The sequence below is a fragment of the Lathamus discolor genome, chromosome 4, assembly GCF_037157495.1.
Source record: "Lathamus discolor isolate bLatDis1 chromosome 4, bLatDis1.hap1, whole genome shotgun sequence".
Lineage (NCBI taxonomy): Eukaryota > Metazoa > Chordata > Aves > Psittaciformes > Psittacidae > Lathamus > Lathamus discolor.
Genome location: NC_088887.1, coordinates 73,357,785 through 73,371,110, shown reverse-complemented (window position 1 = coordinate 73,371,110; position 13,326 = coordinate 73,357,785). Strand labels below are relative to the sequence as shown.

Below are 13,326 nucleotides of genomic sequence, written 5' to 3'. Positions count from 1 at the left end.
CTCCCGCGAACCCAAGACCAGCCCGCAGCCCACACACGCCGCTGCCCAACAGCCCGGCTAACGCTGGCTCACGGCGCCGGGGCCCTGCACTTCAGCGAGGAGGAGCGGCGGTGGCGGCGGCAGGCGCCGTGCGATCTCCCGCGCTTTGCTTTGCTTTGCTTTGCTTTGCTTTGCTTCCTTTCCCTTCCCCCACCGCCCTGCCCCAGCTCGGCAATCCCAGCACAGCCCCTCCTCCCCCACACCGCCCGACCGCGCCTCTGACCAATCCTGCCGAGATTGACACAGCCACCCACCAATGAGAATGCCTTTCGCGGCATTTCCCCGCCTCCATCGCGGAGGGGTACCAATGAGGGAAGAGCAGACGAACGGCCGTTCAGGGATGGTTGTACAGTCCCTCTCCACTCCCCCTCTCCCGACCCCGGCCCCGAGTCGCCATGACGTCACAGGGAAGGCCAGCGAATCAGAGGCGAGGCTCCGTGCACCGCAGCCAATGGGCGGGCTCGCGAGCACGGCCGGCGCAGCCAGCCCCAGGGCGGAGAGCCGGGAGCGGAGCGCGGCGGTGGTTCCGCCTTCTCCCCCTCTCAGCCGGCGGGCGGGGGGGCCGGCATTCCCCCTCCCCGCCTCCCTGTCCCCGCCCGGCCGGCCTGCCTCTCTCTCTTTTCCTTTCGCAGCAATGGCGGCGGCGGAGCAGGAGCAGTTCTACCTTCTCCTGGGTAACCTGCTCAGCCCAGACAATGCGGTCCGCAAACAGGCTGAGGTAACGGCTCCGCCTCGCGACGGCCCTGGCCGACAAGCCGGCCTGTCAGACCTCCGGACCTTACCGGAGGGAGGGAGGAGGTTTACGGGCGGAGGGGGGTAGGGAGGCAGCGGGGCCGGCAGAGCCCCACGTGTGAGCAGTGGCACCAGCTGCTGCCGGGGCGGCCCGGGCCTGCCACCGCCCGTCGAAGCCGGCTCTACGAGGCGGGGGGGGAGCTGGGCGATTCTCCTCGCCGGGGGCTGTTGCGGTCGTTGGCGAGTGCTCCGGCCGCTGGCGCGCGTGAGGGCCTGAGGGGTCTCGCTCCCCGTCCTCCGGCGTGTCTGGCACCGCCCGGCCGCTCCGGCCCCGCGCTCCTCGCGGTGCCGGGCCCCGGGGGCTGCTTCCAGCGGTTTCCCGTGGCGAGACAGGGCCTAGGCTGGCGCTGTCCTGGCTGGCTGGCGTGACTGAGCACAGCCCCGGCTCCGCCGGGAAGGGGAGGTCAGGCGGGTAGCGGGGCCGGTCCTCGCTGGCTTGGGAGGGGTGAGGGGGTGTCTGCCCTCCGTGGGTGCGGAGCTCGGAGGAGCGTGATTGAAGCGCTCCGTCTGGCCCCGGCGGGCGGCTGCACGTGTAGCCTCTTCCCGAAGCGGCCCTCGCAAAGGGTTTGTGCTACCCCGGGGGCCTGTCGCCGGCTGGGGCAGGAGCGGGGCCGCAGCCTTCCCCCGGCCCGCCGAGGTTTTCTTCTGTTGCCAGCCAGTAGCTTGGTTTTGAACTTACGTGTATTTAAGTGTTTCGTCAGCTAAGAAATATTTCACCGAAAGAAGCGTTTTCAATATACTGAGCTTCTCTGTTATCAGCAAAACTTTTCAGATGTGTTATTTCAGCTGAAATGCTTTGTGATGGCTAAGCCACGTTAATTCTTTTTCTCTGTCATGCTTAAGACTCCATTGTCAAGCCTAGTGGGGAATCTCTCCCATTGAATTAAATCCTAACGTCTAGGTTTAGCATGAATTCCCACTGCATGGCTGCATCGGGTCTTTTATCACTCTCATCACTTCAGCGGTCAGCAGAGTTCAGCGCATTGTGTGGCGAAGAATAAAAAGCGTTGTTTCTGACGGTGCGGTGAAAACGTCTAAAATATAATTTGGGAATGAGAAGGAGGGGAGACATACATTTGTAGAAAGCTAGCAGAGTTCAATATTGATTACCACAGATGCTTTCTAGAGAAGCAGCAAGAATTATTCCCACATTCCTGAACATAGAGCTGTAACAGAGGCCATTCCCTGGGAGCTGAGTTTCTCTTCTCAACTGCCTGCATGTAACAGAAGAACTTTTCTTGTAACTTTTTAGACTTTATTAAAATCATGACAAAGTAAATTTATTAGCTGTGTCATAATGTCTGTGAAAGAAAACATTCTTGGAAAAGAAATCTGAAATTAGGTTCATACAGCTGGTCAGAAACCTGCTTGGAACAGAGTTTGGAGGTTTTTTATCTTCGTAGCTGCATGTGCACTGTAGTCAGAATAAGAAAGCTTAATTGTCATGATAGATTACCAGACATTTCAAGTACATTGATTTTTGTATACAAGTACAAGCGAGTAGTGTAACTTTTACTTATTTAGCTACACTGAATCAGGCATTGGGTTTTGCATATTTCCAAGGTGTATTGCAAATCTTTCTGTGGTTTAGGACCCTTCAGAGTAGAAGGGTCCTCAGGAGGTCTGTAGTGCAATCTCCTGCTCAAAGCAGTGTCAGCTATCAGGTCAGACCAGGTCACATGAGGCTTTGTCCCGCTGGATCTTGGAAACCTCTAAGAATGGAGGCTGCACAAGCTCTCTGAGCAACCCGCTCCTGCTTGATTGGCTTCTTAGGGCAAAGGGTTTGAAACTACCCAGTCTGAACCTCCTTTTTTTCAGCTTATGCCGGTTATGTCTCATTCTTCAACTGTGAAGAACAATCTGCTTGCCAAAATCATACTCATTTGATCTTAAGCATCTGTGTAGTCCATTCAGTTTTTTATAGTGTACTTAGAGTTGGAAAGCAGTATTGAATACCACAGGGATTCTAATCACTGCGGGTAGATTGAATAGCAGGTTTTAATTTGTGTCTAATGAAAGCCAGTGAGAAAGAGAAATGGATGGACAGGAGCTGAAGGAGACAGACTTAGGTTATTTCTGATAGGTCTGGTCACTGAAATTAGGATGAGGGATGTTCTGTTGAACACTAGACTGGATGGACATTTAGAGACATACCCTGTTTGAGTGGGGGTGTAGTGAAAGATGTAAAAAAAAAAAGGTGGGGAGGAAAGTCCAGTCACCTAAAACCTGCTTTTATGTAAGTATTTATGTATATGGAACTGTGTATGCGTTAGCACACTCATAACTTATTCTGACCAGCTTGCTAAAACCTGGTTAATTCATTTTATCTCCCATTAAAAATACTGGAACTTTGTTGACTTTAAAAGCCTGTCTTTTTCTTACTTTCTGATAAAGAAACTTTTGTCGTTGTGACTTTATGCCCTTTTTTTAATACACAGTACTCATGTTATTCTAAACTTGAGAAATAAGAGTAGATAGTAGATATTTGCTTGCATGTATTTTGAAAGTTGGTCATGCTGTGTGAGAAATTTGTACCTCTCGATAAAGTAGCTGGGGAGAGCTAAAAGAATAGAGTGAAGATGTAGCAGGATCCAGGTACATAGTTAGGGTTGTAGCCAAGTATGGTAGTAAGGTGGGAGAAGTCAGCAAAGTAGTCCTCCACCAGCAGAGTGGGAAGGTTCTGGTCTTGGCCATGTGTTCCTTTTGCCTACTTTGCCCTAGTGCTCTTTAACATCTCTAAATCTGGTTTACTGAACTGACAGAATCATGTCAGTGAACAAATGGATAGGTTGTTGCCATTTCTAGTGAGTCTAAACAACTCAAAATAGAATTTCACTGTTACCAGAATTGACATGAGAGAAGCCAGCTTTTACAGTGCTTCACTTGTCCACAGAATGATAGCTTCAGGTCCATGCTGGGCCTTTAAGGAACCTTCTTGTTTCTGTATATGTCTTTATATCTGTGGATAATAGTACAATATAAATATATACATTCATGGAAATGGTGAAGCTGAGAAGATTTTCTATTCCGATCCTAAACCTCCTTTAATTTTGCAGTCTTCATGAATTTATTAGATTAAATGCAGGTATTCATTAGGGATTCAGAATCTCGTGGACTGTGAGGATACATTAGTAACTAGAGGGACTGTGAAGTAAGAACTGACTCCATGAACAAGGCCTACTAGGAAACGGGGACAGAAGGTGGAAGAAGATGATGTCTAACATCAAGTGTGTGATGAGGAAACTGCTTTATTGAAAGGAGCAGGTATTTGCAAGGTGTGTAAATTTACTAGAATATTGGAAAGAGCTGCTAAAATGGTAAGAATGTGAAGCAGGCAGGCATGGAACTGATGAAATTATAGTAGGCTTGTTCCTTGTGGATGGGATAGTGAATATTTGGAGGGTGGAGTAATATATCTTTAAGACTGTATTCACAAAAATAACTCAGATTCAGTAACTATAGAACTATTTCTGAATGTTTCAAGTGGTTGCTCTTCAGCTTGCTGTTACCTGCATAGGCTTTGTATATTAGAAACAAGTATTTATAGGTTTTAATGCTTACATATGCCATGTTTTGTATAGTAAAAGGTATTTTGCTGTGTGTTCACTCTAGCTTCTAAACAGTCTAATTTACAAAGCTATAGCAAGTGTACTGCACAACAGAAGTGTGTAAAACAGTGTAACTGAACTTCTCATTAAACTTCCTATTTTATTAAGAGGGTTTCTGTAAGGAGGAGACTAAACAGTCGCTCTGAAATTCAGGCAGCAGTTTAGAAAGGTAAAGTTCTTATTCCAGATGTATAGTTGAGATGTGTGACTGCCACATAACAATGCAAAAGCTGTAAAGGGTTCAAAAAAAGAACTAAACACTTTTTTTGGCCTATACATTTGTCAGTGTTTATTAAGCTGTTGGTCATAATTCAATTTCAGGCTTCCAGAGGTCTTAAAGCTTCTATGTGATAGAAGCTACGATGGTTTCTCAAGAGAATGTGTGTTTCTCATATGTTGTATTTCAAATTTAAACAGGGGAGATTCAGACTGAATGTAAGGAGGAAATCCTTTACTATGAGAGTGGTGAGACACTGGAACAGGCTTTCCAAGGAAGTTGTGAATGCTCCATCCCTGGCAGTGTTTAAGGCCAGGCTGGACAGGCCTTGAGTGACATGGTCTAGTGAGAGGGGTCCCTGCTCACAGCAGGAGGGCTGAACTAGGTGATCTTAAGATCCTTTCCAACCCAAACCATTATGTGATTCTGTTTCCTAACTCATCTTGTCAGTGGCCAGTAGTCCATATATAGAGCATTCCAATGTGTCAGGTCTTATTAGGTAACTAAAACTTTACTCATTATTTTAAAACAGGTCAGATAATTTTGTTAGATTTAATTTTTTTCTATGTTATTTTCTATTAACTGTTTGGATACTAAAGGTGTTTTGAAAGGAAAGTCTATTCATGTTAGTGCTTAACACGTGCTTTCTAGTAATTGTTTACAATAAGCTGCATCTCTTTTTATGCAGGAGACGTATGAGAATATTCCAGGTCAATCTAAGATCACATTTCTCCTACAAGCAATCAGGAATACTGCTGCTGCTGAGGAGGTATGTCTCAATAATCTTTGAATCTTGCATTTTTTTTCAAGAGAATTTGAAAAAGGGGGGCAAGAGATCAGTGCTGGTCATTTGGGCATAAATAAACAAGCTGGGCATTATCTGAGTCATCTTAATTTATGTTGGTAGAGGAACCACTCAACTAGTTTGGTGCGTGTCAAGTTTAGTAGCTGAGACTTTTTGATAGAGGATACTTAGTTTCAGATGTAGTCTTTCATAAATGATTGCTTACATGCCCATTTTTTTCTGGTTGTGTGTTTCATGGGCTCTTTCCTTAAAATGAGGAACTGATATATGACTGTTAACTGTGCTGTCCTTCAGGTTGCAGTTGAGGAATATTTTGCATTTTGGGGTCTTGTGCCTCAGTGTGTTAAGCTTGTATATAATCTGATGCATCTTGTGCTTCTGAAATGAGAACTGGGGGGAAAATAAGGTAGCAGTTGTTTTGCAGATGGCTTTTGTATTTTGTCCTGTTTGGGGAGGATGTGCTCATGCAGTCATCTAGCAGTGTTACAGAATGAACAGAAAGCAGTTTAAGCACTGTATGCAGTTTTTCTGCGGGCATACAGTAAGTGTACCTTTTAGTTATTCCTTAATTTTGTAAAAGCTAGCATACTTTGCAGTCAGGTATAGTACTTATTAGTAAAACTATTATTCACTTGGAAATGTGGAGTTCAAGAGCTACTAAACTTTCAAGATATTACAAGCTTGAGTCACTTAAAAGTAGAAACATCTGTTGTCCAGTAAAACTCTAGATTTGAAAAAAGTCAAAGATGTAGCATATAGAATTTATGAACAGTATTCTAAGGAAAGTGTAAATGTGCTGTTTCTCTCTGGATAACTGTCTCTTCTTTTACGTAGTATTCAATTTAGAGGTAAATGCTATTTGCTTTTTAGTGCTCAGTAAGTATCGGCTTACTAATACTGATGCTTATCCACCTGCAAAGAAATGTTCTTCTAACAGAATCCTTTAATATTATACTAGCAACTGGTTGCATAAGAGATACGTAGCTTTCCTTCCTGCCCCTGTGAGGGGTTTCAAATGATAAAAGGCTATTGAGTAGTTTCTCCTGTATTTAAATTTGCCATAAAAAGGTAAGATCTGCCACTGCCCTTTTTTCATCAGAATGTCATACATGATAATGAGATAACTGGGTCCTAGAAGTCATAGCTGCATTGCACGTGCTTCTGTTTTGAATACATGTGGTAAGTCTGAGTTGACAACTCATGCTTGTGTAAATAAATATTCATTACATGTATTTAATTATTTTATTCTCATTACATCAGCTAAGGAAATAGCCCAGTCTGCAACTTATTCAGAATCTGGCCAATGAGTTGGATTCCAACTTAACTCAAGTGCAAAGGAACTTTTCACCTGTAGAAGTTACCTTAATGAGACATCAGAGGTTAACATTTGTAGAATAACTTTTCATTTAACTCCACTAGTGGATAAATCAAAGAAGTTTAAATGTTAGCTCGTAACTTAAGAAGTTACTAGGTGCTGGACTCAAAAAATATCCTGATAGATATCTAAAACCTGCAAACAACCTGTCTTCCCTGTAAATCCCAAAAACGTAGTACCTAAATAGAGCCGTGTAGTGAAGTCATATCGTAGAATCATAGAATAGTTAGGGTTGGAAAGGCCCTCAAGATCATCTAGTTCCAACCCCCCTGCCACAGGCAGGGACACCTCACACTAAACCATCCCACTCAAGGCTTCATCCAACCTGGCCTTGAACACCGCCAGGGATGGAGCACTCACAACCCCCCTGGGCAACCGATTCCAGTGCCTCACCACCCTAACAGGAAAGAATTTCCTCCTTATATCCAATCTAAACTCTGCTATGCTTCAGCTAAGCATTGCATATAAACATGCAGGAAATCATTCTCCCTGTTCCGTAAGGTGCTGCTGTCAACAGGTATGGTTTTGTGTGGGCATATGTTTTATGTAAATCCAGATGTTGGGAAGAATAGTGCATACGTCATCAGGGGATAAGGCTTTGGGCCTATTATGTGGCCTCTGAGCACGCTGAAGGTACAGACACCACTAAACACAGGCTACTGGAAGAAGCCTTAGATCTTTCAGGATCCCTTGCCCAGGCAGTGGGGGAAGCTGGGTTCAGATCCTTCTTCATCCTGAAACCTCTGTATTGCTTTACCCCCTCATGAGAAAATCAGGCTGAAGAAAGTACTCCATCCTGGGATGTGTTGTAGAGAATACAAGATTCATAAGACTATTTGGACAGCAGCTGGGGGAATCCTGACTCTGCAACCTGGTAGTTTTGGCATTTATATAGAGAAACAGGGATTCAGATCCCAGGACACCTTGCATTTGACATTGGAAAAAAAAAATTAAGCTAGATCAGAAACAACTTTTAAAACTAACTGTGTAGCGGGTTTCTCCTAACCAAATACTTAAACTGTGGAAACCATCAGCTTTTCCCTCTCTTCTCATTTCATATTTTCCTGATAGCAGGGTAACACTGTTCACAGAAGTGGAGGGAACTGTCTGATTTAGCAGAGAGAACACTTCTGTGCCAGATGATATGGCAGATGATTTGTACACCTCAGGCTGAAGAGGGGCTTGAGCCCAGGTTTCCAATTTTCTGAACATGTAGTCTCACTGTTACAAAGTTAGGATTCTACTTCTTCCTATGCAACTGCATTTTAAAGGGTTGTGGAGAAAGATGGTACATATTCGCAATTTACATTTTCTGATTTTTATTCTTAGGATGCTTCTCAGGTGTTAGAGGCTGTTCCTTTGCAGTTTTGATTTACCGCCTAAATCTTAGAAAGGAACAGAAGTTCTGCATTTTCTCTTGCATGTATTTTCTTCCCAGTTAACTCTAGTTCAGCAGTTTTAAATTGTGTCCTGATTTTCAGTTGACTAGTTTTGAGCCCTGTGAAATACAAGTGCTGTGTAAAACCGTGTTTCTGCTGTACTCCACAGCCCTCTTAGAGGGCTCAGACCTTTCCCTTCCTCCTCTCCGTATTGTCACATGAAGGGGTTGCACTTCTTAGTCTGAAAACTACTGCTGTGGGCAGCTTCCTGTTCAGCATTTGGAGGGGAGGGCAGGCAGCCCATGCACTTGTGAGGCACCAAAATTCTGCCTTTAAGCATGCAGGACCTTACACGCTGCGTGCTTTGAATTCCGAGTGGGGCTGGATCCCTAAATGAGGTTGTGCAAGTCCATCTTTGGACTGTGTCCTAAATATTGATTGCTTCCATCCATGCATGTTTTCCTCCTTGAGGACCTAAAATAAAATCACTGACTGTAGTACATGAGATAGTCTTTTGCTTGCAAAGTATGTGGGATTACCTGGACACTTTGGATGCCAGTGGAAAGCATGGTGTCCCAAATTTCTGTTCATAATTCTTATGCTTGGCCTGCAAGTTGGTTGTCTTTTTGTGCCTTGGTTCTATCATCTGTAAAACTCTAGAACGTTTTTATAGCACTAAATTCTATTAATAAGAAGTGGTATGTTGAAATTTGAGAATTATGACTACTTATGTTAATGACTTTGACATTCCAACTGTATATGAGCACCTCAGTAATTTAGAGATGCAGAAGAACCCTGTGGTAGGGGAAAATTCTGCTTTTTTTATGCTTCTTTGGAAGTTCCTCTTTTGGAATGTACACTTTATATTGTTCTTGTTCTCATTAAAAGCTATAGCTACTAAGCTACAGAATTTTAAAATGCTTGTTTGGGTACATATCTTGCAATAATTAAATAAGAAAGAGCCTTTGTGTGTGTGAAAAATACATACTTTCTTCCTTAAAGCAGAGTAAACAGCCTCAGAGCTGACATAGTTCATCATAGTTAAATTGGCAGTGGTTATTTTCATATATAGGTGGATATCTGCTAAGGAAAATATGCCATTTATTATTAGAAGTCAATTGCTTCTTTGTCACTCCTTCAAACATTCGAATTTGCTTTAGGGAATTGGGGAATTCTTTTCTAAGCTAGGTCCTGGTTATAGTTACTAATTTATGTAATGCTGGTCTTGGGTCTTTCTATATGCCTTGTTACTTGTGTTTTTACTTTGCAATCAGTCTGTGTTTGTCAGTCTTCTAATATTTTTAATTCTTCAGAGGGGTAATTCTTTGAGGCTGTGCTTTATGAGTGTAAGCTTTATTCTCTGTCTGGCCACCTATTATTACTTCTGGAAAGGAATAAATACAATGTGAGTTTTTGGTCATTATCAGATGTTGGACATTATGCACAGAAACACAATGCGTTGATTAAGGGAAGACAGCGCATTGAAATTTTTGCCTTGTTTAGTCCCATCAAACTTGCTCCACATTCAAGGTTTTTCCTGTGTAAGCTCACCATACTAACAAGGAGAAATTTAATCTTTCACAATATTGGTGCTTCCAGAGATGGGAGAAGGGAAGACTTCATTATATTGTGTTGCCGTTAAGGTGCTTGGATACATTGTTAGTGGGGTTCCCAGGGGCAGTGGAGAAAGAATCTTTCTTCTTCCTAAGTCACATTCCCCATATGATGACCTGTTCCTGGAGAACTTTGGCTTACAATGGGAGCTGCTGCACAACTGGTGGCTGTGATCCTCTTTGTTCATCTGTCTTAGATCTACTAATCCTGTGTATGTGGTGGCTTTGATCCACACTGGAGCTGTTAAGGAGATAAGAAATGATCTAGAGTATAGTCCAGTTCTAGTCCTTCCCTTCAGCTAGTGTAGAGGTGCTTTGTCTTTGCATACACTGCTCTTTAGCTGGATAGGAGAGAGCTAGCTAGGTTGGAAGAAAGCACAGCGAGTTTCAAGACTGTGGAGCATAAAACGGAATGGTATCTTGGGGGATGTTCTAGCAATACCCAGTTTTTACAGGGTACATTAGAAGCTGAGGCTTAGAGGCAGTTTTTGTTCTCATCTGTAGGTTATGCTGTAGCAATATAGTCGAGAGATCTTTGGAAATCGGACTTTGTAAGTTCTGCTGGTCAACGGAATACTTTTTAATTCCTCAGGCTGTTATAAATGAAACTTTTTTGTTCAAGTGCACATTAAATAAGGATATCTTAGAGGAAAAATAAAAGACTGCATGTTACATTGGAGTTGTGTTTTGGGTTTTTTTTGTGAGGATTTAACGTGTAAGGTTTTGTTATATATGTTAAACTTCAGAAGTTTGGGGATGGTTTTTAATTTTTCTTTCTAGAAACACTGATTGCTGAACCATCCTATTTATGAAGTTATTCAGTGCTTCATGTGTCTTTGCCTTTACTGCATGTGTTGCTCTGTTCATTTTAAGTTACTCAGCCGTGCTTTTTTGCTTCTGGTTCTTGTGTATTTGTAAATAAATACAGATATGTAAATTATACTGTTGTAGAGTTGCTTTATGCAAGCAAGAAGCGTAGGAGATTGACATGTGGTATTGAGGTTCCTATGCTTATTGAAGTTTGAAGAAAATTGTTTCATCATAGGTCTGCAAATGGCTGAAAGCTTTGATTTTTGGGGTGTTGGTTTGTTGGGGTTTTTTTGTCAGAGTAAAGTTTTATTTGCAGAAATCTAACTTAGAGTTTGGTTGAGAAAGTGAAGGAGGGTTTACGGGTTAATTTTCTGACAAGTCTGTCCCATTAAGTCACTTGTTAATCCAGAAAAACCCATCTGGATTATAATTATCTCAGCAGGTCATTTAAAATAGAAAGAAGTCATGCTTCAAACTGTCTTTTAATAGTGCAGCTGTATCCTTACCTTGCCACAAAATATGTCCAAGGTTCATCTCTAGAAAAAAACTGAATACCTTGGTGGATTTCATGATTATTTCTTTGAAGAACTGTAATTGTCAGAAACATGATCATGAGGTCATGTTTATTTACTGTGTTTTTACTTACTATCCTAATTGTCTATCTGTTGTTGCTTGAGAGGTACTTCATTCACCAAACAAGTCTATACAGGGAAAACTGGTCATTTGGAAGCATGATGTTGCTCATCTTTCTCCATAAGATCAGGATTATCATAGTAAAACACTTTTAACATACTTTTCTTATTCAATAGGCTAGACAAATGGCAGCTGTTCTTCTACGTCGTCTTTTGTCTTCTGCTTTTGAAGAAGTTTATCCAGCTCTTTCACCTGATGATCAGACCTCTATCAAAAGTGGATTGCTGTTGATTATTCAGTTGGAAACACAGTCCAGTATGAGAAAAAAAATCTGTGACATAGTTGCTGAATTGGCCAGGAATTTAATAGGTACTTTATATAAGCTGGTATTGTGGTAAAATGTCTATGTATTGATAGTAGCTGTATTTTTATCTCTTGTTCTGTGGTCTTCTGTAGACATTTGCACATGATGTGCTAGCTGATTTCATGGTTTAAAATAAAACCTAATACTTGTTCACATTATCCTTGATCAGATAAAAATAAGATTCCTTAACTCTGTGTTTTAAATGGCTTGAGTTTAGGTGAGATTCTATTAAGATTTAGAAATCCAATTTTGTTTAAATTCCCATGAATGTCATGCTGAATATCTGCATCAGTTTCTTTCTTGAGACCTGTTATGTAACACTAAATACAGATCATCATCTGTTCCTGACTGCTTCTTGATGCTGTGACTTGGGCACATCTTCAGATCAGGGTTTTGGGGTTTCCAGTAGTGATGACTGGTTGCCCTACACAGTTGAGATCTAAACACACTTAAGTTTGCTTATCCTAAAATTTTATTGTTTCATCTAGATGAAGATGGCAACAACCAGTGGCCAGAAGTTCTGAAATTCTTATTTGACTCTGTCAGCTCTCAGAATGTGGGTCTGCGTGAGGCTGCTCTACATATTTTCTGGTAAGCCTTCGGACTTTGCTACATCTTTGCAGGTTAGACAAATCGTGGCTGTAAAAATGTAAGAAAAACTGCCACAACTGAATTAGCAAGCAATCCTGTATTTCATTTTTAACAAGCAATCATGTATTTTTCATTTATTCTGAGGTATTTTTGTTTACTTAATGCTTACATGTACAGTTAAAATCTGTAGCTTAAACAATGGGTAAGCTTAAAATAAGGTTAAAACTGTGAATTTTTATTGATGTTTTTGTCTTGTCTTATTCTTAGGAATTTTCCTGGGGTTTTTGGCAATCAGCAGCAACACTATTTGGAGGTCATTAAGAGAATGCTGGTTCAGTGTATGCAAGATCAAGAGCATCCATCAGTAAGACCTTTGCTTGTTTTCCTGCTATGTGCTGAGCGTAGGAACTTTGTGCAGTAGTCTCAAATACGAAGATTAAACCACAGATTTCAACCAGAGAATGGCATTACCTGAGACTGATGTACTGCTGGAGTTTTGATTATGCCTACTGCAAAACAAAAGGGTCAAACCCTTTTATGGTCTTAAAGCTTACTGGCTAGCTTCTATCTGCACTGCTTAGGGCCAGATTCTTCCATAGTAGTTACGCTTTGAGAAACCTAATTATAGTGGGCCAAAGCAGAGATAGGGGGTTTAGCTAGCAACATTGAGGGATCAGAAACTCCTTGTTAAGCTTTCTTTCTGGTCCTTGTGTTTAACCGTAAAAACACATAGTATCTCTACACATAGTATCTGTACACGGTATGTCTCAAAACTGAATATGCAACAGCTCCTTGAACTGTTTGTGTTTTGCTGTGAGGTTATATTAGCAAGCCTCTTCTGAAAGGCTTCAGATTTATTGATTTGTGCAAAGAATTGTGCTTTGAAAATGTTTCTCTTGTTGTGGAAAATGCTGGGCAAGGATAGGAAACCCTGCTGTGGTATATGGGTTCAGTTTGTAGCTCTCCCATGGATTATTTTTTCTGACCTTTGAAAGTCAACTGAGTAACATTTTCTAAAGTACCACAAGTCATGCCTTTAAAGAAGCATGTTTTGAACACTTAGATCACACTTCTTGAAAAATGGGACTTTGACACTTGCA

General features: G+C 42.1%; 1 protein-coding gene across 1 annotated transcript in view; it reads left to right on the top strand.

Moving 5' to 3' along the window:
- Positions 1-518: 518 nt before the first annotated feature.
- IPO5 (importin 5) overlaps positions 519-13,326 on the top strand; it is a 43,464-nt gene continuing 30,656 nt past the window's right edge. Inside the window, exons 1-5 of the mRNA XM_065678034.1 lie at positions 519-757; positions 5,345-5,425; positions 11,448-11,640; positions 12,124-12,226; positions 12,494-12,590. Coding sequence (XP_065534106.1) covers positions 674-757; positions 5,345-5,425; positions 11,448-11,640; positions 12,124-12,226; positions 12,494-12,590 — 558 coding nt within the window. The 5' untranslated portion in view covers positions 519-673. The remainder of the gene's footprint in view (positions 758-5,344; positions 5,426-11,447; positions 11,641-12,123; positions 12,227-12,493; positions 12,591-13,326) is intronic.